The following is a 9179-nucleotide window of genomic DNA, read 5'->3' on the forward strand; positions in this document are numbered from 1 at the left end:
TTTCTTTAAATTGAATATGACCAATAGTTGGTCAAAAATTTTCGTAATTATGGGTTTAGTTTAAGAGATTTTCGCCCGCGGCGCTCAATTACAAGTCGGATCACTTCTAGCAGTAAAACAAAGAAGTCAACGGAAAAGACCACCATTAGCGTCGAAACGGAACTAGCCGGACCGATGGAATGTTAGGATGCGGCGATTATTCCAAACCCACCTGTTTGGACAAAAAGAAGGCAAAATTTCTCCGAAAACACCACCATATATTATAGTTTTTCTAGTCGCAAGAGTTCGCAAATATTCTCGTACCGTTACTTTCTGATTTATCATCTCTCATCTCGTAGCCGCCGAATCGAATATTTCACAAAATTGCATATTAACATCCTCGTGAAGATAGCATCGAAAATCTCGGCTAACCTTTTTGCCGAAGTAGGCCAGTTTCTTACGTTTTATAAATTCACACCTTCTATTTAATTAGTTTCCTGTTGCTGAACACGTCATAATAAATTGTATATTATATTATCTCCCACCGGTCTAATACAAATTTATTATTATTATTACAACAAAGTTCCCGCGACAGTGCAATTGCAAATCGACAAATTACGAAACGCTGCATGATTTATCCGCGACCTTGGCAAGGTTAGCCGCTTTTATTATTTTAAATATTACAATAACAATAAAGTGGGTAGGATTCCTGTCATTAAGTATGGTAATTGTCTTTTTTTTCTAATAATTAGTGTATCATGAATAAGCACATTTCAGGCGACAATTAGATTTTTCCGCCATTTTTGATTGCCTCTTTTCCGCCTGAAAAGCTGCAATTGTGCGTTTGACATTTAATCGCGATGAACTTCGCTATATTGTCCCGGAATTCCCGCCAACGTTCCGCTCTACCCTATTTCGATTTTGCAACTGTTTTATCGACCGCGCGATTTTACAGCCTCCTCTTTTTCACCATACTTATCTAAACGAGCTTGCGCAAAACAATAAATTTTCCGCGGACGCTTATTGCCGTTAGCGGCCGAAACGATTTTCAGTAATTTTCTCCACGAATCTATTAGTTAGCTCGTAATTGACTAGGAAACGGACAATTATTGTCCGGCTTGTTCGGCAGCGAGTCGAACACTTCTTGCTCAATATCCGCAAGGTTGTAGATTAAATCGACCAACAACAATTCTGTCTCTGGATACAACGAAATTGATTTAATAGTTCGCGAATTAAATTGTGCAATTCATTAAAATATTGTGCAACAATGATGCCGTTAAGTAACAAATGCGCATATGTTATGCGAACGACTCAAAAATCCATTTCAGCACGGCGTTTCATTACGGTCATCTTCCTTTAACGGTCGTCGATAGTGATCGTCAACGGTCAATCTTGCCATTATTACTTCCTCGTCTTTGAGTGATGATAGCACGTGTACGGGCGCATTTTTGCCATTTGAAATAAGCAATCACCCGGTATAGATGATTTGTTTGCTCGATTGACGGCTTGCGGCCGGCTTGCCGTTTTTCAGGCAACGCGTTGGTATTTTGTCGTTTTTGTCTCGTAGAACAAAAATACGAAACTCTTCTAGATACACTCAGTTCAGAAGAGTTGTGACGTGTTGGTAATGGATTGGATTGGGTACCAGATTTTTCAGCAGTTGCAAACACAAACAAAAAATCACTTCAAGTTGTTGATATACCATGAATTGTTTTTCTTTCAGGTTTTCACATTAATCGACTTCTTGTCTTCTTTATGGATTTTCTTTTATTTTTGATAGTCGCGTAATGAACAGGTTTACATTTTCTTAGGTTTTCCATATTTATAGATATACTTTCAATAGTTCGTTTTGTATTATTTTTTTTCGACACGTTCACCGTTCAGGACGATAATTTTCTTTATTATAGCTTCCTGTTTCTACCATTTTGTTCGCATTTCTGCCACCGACTTATATTGTAAGTTATCTATAATACTATAATTTGATGTGTTTTTTCTAGGGACGTGATTAATTTTTTGCTACTTTTTTTCTAAATTTCTCTTCCGCCTTTTATCGTAGCTTAGTGCGCAGTTCTTCTACATCTTCCAACGTAAACCAACACAACCATATGTCGGACGGTTGGTCGAGAGAAATTGTAGCGTTTTTCTTGTTTCAAAACTATTTAATTTTTTTCACCTGTTGCAATAAACGCTGCAATTTTTGTCTCTTCTGCGTTTAATTCGTGTCATTTTCCAATTAAAAATTTTCGTGTATTTTCGTTATTTAACTGACTTCCTTTTATGCAATTAATAGCACTATAACGACTAATATTAGAGTGTCAAGTTGTGGTTCCCACAGTAATTTTACCCGCTTGTGTGTTTCTTATAACATGTGGTGTTTTTAAAGATTGACAATCACGAAATTTAAACCACGTTGTGTTTACACTTTTAACCTATTCTTTTAAACAAGAGTAAACAGTTGTTACAGTTGTATATACTCAATGTTTTATTGTTGATTTTGGTGGTTAAAACTTGTAGTTTTTAGTTAAATTTTTGATAGTGGTTTATAGCTTGAAGTACACATATTTTCGAATAGTTGGTGGTGTAAACGGATTGTGTAAGTCTGCTACTAGTATGATAACGGGCCATTTTTCTTGGTTATCTTTGAATGATTGAAACTTTTTCTTGCTTTACTGATAACGTTATTTGCGACCCTCTGTATCAAATAATTTAGCCCACACGGTATTATAATTCCCACAGTAAGTGTTTCTCTTGTATACCCTTCCCTGGTCCAGTCTGTTTGTTTCTACTGTAAGTCACTACGAAGGACCGCGTTAGTGTGAAAAATTGTGTCCTTGTTCACTATGCCTGTTTCCTGCAATAACTGTGAGGGTGCTATAACACCGACTACACCATATATTAAATGTAGTGGTGTGTGCAAGAAGTATTTGCATTTAAAATGTTTGGGATTAACAGAAGCGGAGATTGCTGATATAATTAGTGATAAATCTTCTTGGATATGCCCTAAATGCTCGGGTCCTGCTAGTAATATGATTTCAGCTGAACGAATTGAAGAAATTATAAAAAAACAACTGATAATTATGCAAAATGAATTGAAAATGTCAATTGATAGTAATTTTAAGAATATTATGGACAGGTTGACGGTAGTTGAAAACGATGTTCGAGTTATTCAAGAGGAATGGAAGGAGTTCAAAAATTCTAATAATAACTGTAATCGTGATAATATTTATGATCTCAATAGTGTGGTATTGGAAATTGAAGAGCGCAAACTGCGCAGTGCTAATGTTTTGTTATTTAATATCGCTGAATCGACTGCCTCCTCTATTGCACAAAAAATTGAAGATGATCTCAAACAAGTTGCATCCATACTTGCCCCACTTGGTTCTTTTCCTAAGCCTAATAAAGTAATCCGTCTTGGCAACTCGAAACCCAATGTTGTACGTCCTCTTAAGATTATTTATGACAATGAAGCCAGTGTTAAAGATGTTCTTCGCTCAAATAAGATCAATCCGAATCGTAAATACCATTTTAGGCCGGATCTAACTAAACTACAACGCGACTATAATAATAAAGTTAGGGATGAATTTCATGACAGACTTTCTAAAGGTGAATCTGATGTAGCTTTAAAATATAAGGACAATCTACTTCATATTACTAAGAAACGGTTTTCTGTGGATCTTTAAAAAAAGTAATAAATTTTTATTATTACAATGCTGGCGGTATTAGGTCAAAATTGAAAGATTTTTCTCTTAATGTCAATTCTAGTGTATATGATGTGCTTATTATATCTGAGTCTTGGCTTTGTCAAAATATCTCTAATGAGGAGCTTAATTTAAACAATTACAATATTTTTCGGGCTGATCGCAACTCTAATACCAGTAAAAAGTTTGTGGGGGTGGTGTGTTGATTGCAGTAAAAAAGGATTTTAGGGCATCTGTGATTTTATCTGGTCGGTTTGTGGAAAGTATTTATATTAATTTTAAACACAATAATTTAGATCTTATAGTTGGTGGAGTTTACATTCCGCCTGCATCGCATTTGAATGTTTATGAAAATTATTGTTCTGATTTGGAGTGTATTTTTGAAAAATTTCCTAATTCCTCTTATATTATAGCTGGTGATTTCAATCTCCCTCTTTCAAACTGGAATAGGAATGATATGCAGTTTAACTCATTTGGTAATTTTCGGGAATATTGTGAGGTAATTTGTTTAACTGCTGCATTTATGAACATGCAACAAGTTAATAGTATTCCAAATTCCAGAGGTGTTTATCTTGATCATATTTTTTCTAATATAGTGAATATAGATATTTGCCATGCAATAGACCCTATATTTTCTGAAAGTTTTCATCATTCTCAGTTATCGTGGTTTGTATCTTCTGTTGATCTTCCTACCTTATATTATGAATCTCGTATTTTTGACTTTACTAATGGTGATTATAATATGTTAAATGAATTTTTTGCTTCAGTTCATTGGGATTCCTTATTAATTAGTCATGACTTGGATGAGAATATTTCAACTTTTTATAATATTCTATTTTATGGTTTTGAGAGATATATTCCATATAAAGTTGTAAAATATAGTCCTTCTAATTACCCAAAGTGGTTTACTTTGGAACTAAAAGATCTATGTCGAAGGAAGAGTGAAGCACATTACAAATATAAAAAATCAGGCAAATTAGGTGACTATCTCTATTTCAAATCTTTGCGATCTCAATGCAAAGAGCTTAATCAACAGCTGTATGCTGATTACATTGTTAAGGTAAATTTAAGTATCTCAAGTGATCCCAAATTTTTCTGGAAGTTCGTTCGGGACAAGAAGGCGAATGATGGTATTCCTGATGAAATGATACTTGGACAGCAATCGGCAAAAAAGGGTGAAGATATAGCTAATCTCTTTGCGGATTATTTTGCTTCGGTGTATGTTAAGGATGACTCTAGAAAATTTATGTGTGATTTTGAGGTGTCACCTCAGGTTCATGATGTAGGTTTAAATATCACACTAACCGATGTTTTTGATCATATATCTGATTTGAAATCGTCTTGCAATCCTGGTCCTGATGGTGTACCTAGCATAGTTATAAAAAATTGTAAATTTACTCTTTCGTTACCTTTGCTAAATTTATTTAAATCCTCATTGAAGGAAGGAATTTTCCCGGAAATATGGAAAAGAAGTTTCGTAATTCCAATTTTTAAATCCGGTCAGCGTAATAAAATTGACAACTATAGGGGTGTATGTAATCAATCTGCAATTTCTAAATTACTCGACGGTATAGTATCCAAACAGTTACAGTGGAGTTCCTCTTCGGTTATTTCGTTTAAACAACATGGATTCTGTGTTAATAGATCTACGCTTTCAAATTTGTTAGAATATCAATCGTTCTTAAATGAGGCCTTCACGGATAGATGTCAAGTTGATTCGGTATATACTGATTATGCCAAAGCTTTCGACAGAGTAAATCATAGACTGCTTATTATGAAATTGCAAAGATTAGGTTTTAAGGATCTATCGATTAAATGGTTATCGTCTTTTCTGTTGGGTAGAATGCAACAAGTTCGCATTGGGAATTGCTTTTCTTCCTTCTTTAATGTTCCGTCAGGTGTCCCGCAGGGCACCCATTGTGGTCCTATCCTTTTTTTATTATTTGTGAATGATGTGACTCAATGCTTTAATTATTCGAATTACTTACTATATGCTGATGACCTAAAGCTTTTTAAAAATATACGATCGGTTCAAGATGCAGTGCAACTTCAGGTAGACCTAGATTCACTTGGCGAATGGTGTGATAACAATTGGCTCCCTTTGAATATTAAAAAATGTTATGTTATATCATTTCTTAATTTAAAATCTCGTATTGAGTTTAACTATCAAATTAACTGTCATGCTGTTACTCGTGTTTTTGAGATAAAGGATTTGGGTGTGATATTTGACTCGGGTCTCACATTTAAGAATCATTATGGTTATATTTTTAATAAATCCTTAAACATGTGGGGTTTCATTTGGCGTAATTGCAAAGATTTGTCAGCGTCAGCATTGAGAATTCTGTATTGTTCGTTAGTACGGTCACATTTGGAGTATTGCTCCTCTGTTTGGTGTCCAATTTATAATGTAGACTCTTTATTACTGGAAAAGGTTCAGAAGAAATTTCTTAGAACAATTGAGTTTAAGATGGGACATAGACATGTTAGAGGTGAATATAGTTGGATAATGAGTTGATTCAACATTCAGGAACTAGGCATACGGAGATCTATTAATGACGCGCATACACTTCACAACATTATCAATGGCCGTATTGATAATTCTGAATTACTAAGGAGATTGACATTTTTGGTACCGGCATCAGGAAGCTGCACTACTCGTAGCAGAAATATATTTAGAATTCGATTGGCAACATCAAATTTAGCAAAAAATCATCCTTTGCGAAGAATGATGGGCGCTGCTAACCGCTATACAAATGATGATAAAGTTGAGATCTTCAATTCTTCAGTGTCTAAGTTCAGGAAGCAAATGTTAAAGTACTTCGGTTGTTAATGATATGAGGTGGTTATTAGTATACATGTATATATATATTTAGTTAATTATGTTTAAGAGTGTAATTATTTTTTTTGTAAGTGGGGTTTTCCCGTTAATAAACTAAACTAAACTAAACTAAACTGCAAACCAATTATAATGACACTTCCTTGCTAAAATAAAAAAGTGTTGCCAAATTTAGCTTCTCCTTGCGCCGACTTCGCAGTAGTCAGTTTATGGTAAACAGTCCAGTCGTCGCATCCATAACTCCTCATTAACTTATCTCGTTGGTAGCGCGCGGTCGTTGTCCACCGGCCTCCACATCTTCCTCTACGACACTTGCTCGACCCGCCATTTTAAGACATTCCATCCTCGGCCAGGTTCAAGTCCTTCATGCTAATTACACGCGAATAACAAGACAACAGCGGGAGTCATACTACGACACTTACCCACTTTATCATTTTATGCGGACGACACGAATCGTCCCATTGCCATCGCCTTATCCAGGCTGGAAGACAAAAAGATCCATTTCTCGGTCGCCCGAATTGCAGGCGCTGAAAAATGATTGTGTCAAAACGTAATCTAAATACATGTACGGTGTAAGCAATAAAATTTTATACCCTCGCAAATTTCGTTCCGCGAACCTGCGGAACGGGTTCCAACGTGCGCAAAAGCTAATTTGGACGGTTCGGTTTGGGCCGCGGTGGTTCGACGAAAATGAATTTATTGTTTGTGTTTTTTTGACCTAATTAGGCGATCGGATGATTCAACAAGACGTGGGTGGGACGAAAAGGATTTTTCTAGCTTTGACTACGTATTTGTTTGTATATTTGCTCTAGGTGGTCCAAAAAAAGCTCTTAATAGCTTGTCAAGGATCGTCTCAAAGTCGTTCGAGCTAACGGTGTGCCGCGACTTTTCCGCCCATTTAAAATGGTCCAGCGCCCAGTTAACGCTCCTTAAGTCTACCATTATTTATAGTGACAATAAAAAACGCCTGTAATTGGTTTGTGTAAGAAAATGATTTTTACAGCCTCCGGCGAAGCAGAACTAGTTATTACCTTCGAAAAAATCCGCTATAAATATTAATTTCCCCCTTACACCATGGTAATTCAATTAATGCGATAGTAAACAATAAAACTTGCAGCAAGTCGAGTGGATCTCGTCGACGCTATCCGTTTTTCCCGATAAAGACCGTTTTTACGTGCCGCAAACATGCAGCGCTCTTATCTTCCGCCTAGTTCTCCAACAGATCGTATTTTTCCCGCGTCGATCCGAGCGCTCGTTAGAGCCCAAACTAATGGTCTTTCAAATTTATCTACGCTTTTAGTACCTCCACCAGGTGCAAATTTGAATGCCGGATGATTAATGGCCGAAATCGTAATTGTGATTAATTAACGCTGAAAGGCTCACGTGCGATTTGCATAATGGCCGGGTGACGATGATTGCGCCGCTTTTCGCGAACAGCAGAGGTCTCCGAGAGCCGCCATGAGGGACGCCCGCTTTTTGCGTTTGCGTTTCCGAACCTTCATGGTGCGTTTGCTAGATTCGAATTGGTCGAAGGTCGCGCTGGGATTGATTAATTGTGTTCGTCGGCATTGTGTTGCGATTTTTCCGACGAAAAGGGCACCACGCGGTGGTGGAAGGTCAGGAAAGATTCGTTGGGTACTCACGTGCGGCGGCGGGGACGGCTCGCAGCGGAATGACGGTGGACGTGTTAATGCGATGGAAGTTTTTGTTCGGAATTAATAACGTTAAATAAATGTTTACCGGGTTAAGTGAAGCAAGGTGCTCATCACGCGTCGAAAATTAGCGTTTTATTGCCGCTAATTTTCGATAATTTTCTCGGGAAGCTGTAATTACGCGACGGCTCATTGTAGTTCACGGGTATAAAAGGGTGATAAAATTTGTGGGGAGACGAAGAGAGCAGAATGAAGTTTCTCGTGGTTTGCAGTTTCCTGGTTTTGGTGGTGATGATGGTGAGATTTTTTGTAGTTTGGTTTATGGGTTGCTGTTATTTTTTTTTAGGGGAGCGAAGCAACCCCGCAATCATCTCAGGCTGGGGGTGAGGGTCAAGCAGGAGGCTCTGCAGGACTAGGAGGTAGTATTGGATTGGACGCGGGTGTAGGAGGTGGTCTTTCAGGATCTGGTGGTGCTGGTGCCTCTGGGAAAGCTAACTTTGACGGTAAAGCTGGTGGCAATGTTTAAAAGGTCCACCAATGATTTTTTCTGGCGTTGTTGATGACGAGCATTAAACCTTTATTCCTATTATGAGAAATTTGTGTTTTATTTTTTGCTCTTTGAGCAACAATTTTGAAAATTTTATCAACTTGTTTGTAAACTGTACAGTGATGAGGCCAACTTTCATGACTAAACACGTTGCCATTTTTTTAACTGCTACCGTTCTATGTTTAAATTTGTCACTATTCAACACGTTCATCAAATATGCGGCAGCTTGTGTGGTTTATTATAAGATAATGATGAAAATGCGTTTTCGATATTATTACGCTTGGAAATTGTCCTTTAAAATGCCTAAATTTTTTCGCAAGGGTGGCATAAGTCAAATAAATATAAACTAGGCAGAATAGTAAAACCGATAATTCAAAACTCAACGTCAGAATAGTTGAACCCCCGCTTTTTTGCCCTTATTTTTTTTTGGAATCTCTGAAATTTGTGTTGGTGAATTTTAGAGGTCC

The 9179-nt window shown here is 36.9% G+C and overlaps 1 protein-coding gene across 1 annotated transcript; it reads left to right on the forward strand.

Annotated features, from left to right (window-relative positions):
• Window positions 1–8282: 8282 nt before the first annotated feature.
• Window positions 8283–8743, forward strand: LOC135137161 (uncharacterized). The gene is made up of 2 exons (XM_064066752.1): window positions 8283–8462; window positions 8512–8743. Exons 1-2 carry the CDS (start codon window positions 8415–8417, stop codon window positions 8689–8691), a joined length of 228 nt encoding a protein of 75 aa, XP_063922822.1. The 5' UTR covers window positions 8283–8414; the 3' UTR covers window positions 8692–8743.
• The last annotated feature ends 436 nt before the right edge of the window (window positions 8744–9179 follow it).

Source organism: Zophobas morio, unplaced genomic scaffold (assembly GCF_036711695.1).
Source record: "Zophobas morio isolate AGI-343-1 ecotype UQ-CSIRO unplaced genomic scaffold, CSIRO_AGI_Zmor_V1 ptg000028l, whole genome shotgun sequence".
In the NCBI taxonomy this organism is placed as follows: Eukaryota; Metazoa; Arthropoda; class Insecta; order Coleoptera; family Tenebrionidae; genus Zophobas; species Zophobas morio.

Bases quoted from the DNA above. Each gene is read 5' to 3' on its own strand.
- LOC135137161 (XM_064066752.1), top strand. From the start codon at position 8,415: ATGAAGTTTCTCGTGGTTTGCAGTTTCCTGGTTTTGGTGGTGATGATG. The intron at 8,463-8,511 runs GTGAGATTTTTT...ATTTTTTTTTAG, and splicing joins TGGTTTTGGTGGTGATGATG to GGGAGCGAAGCAACCCCGCA.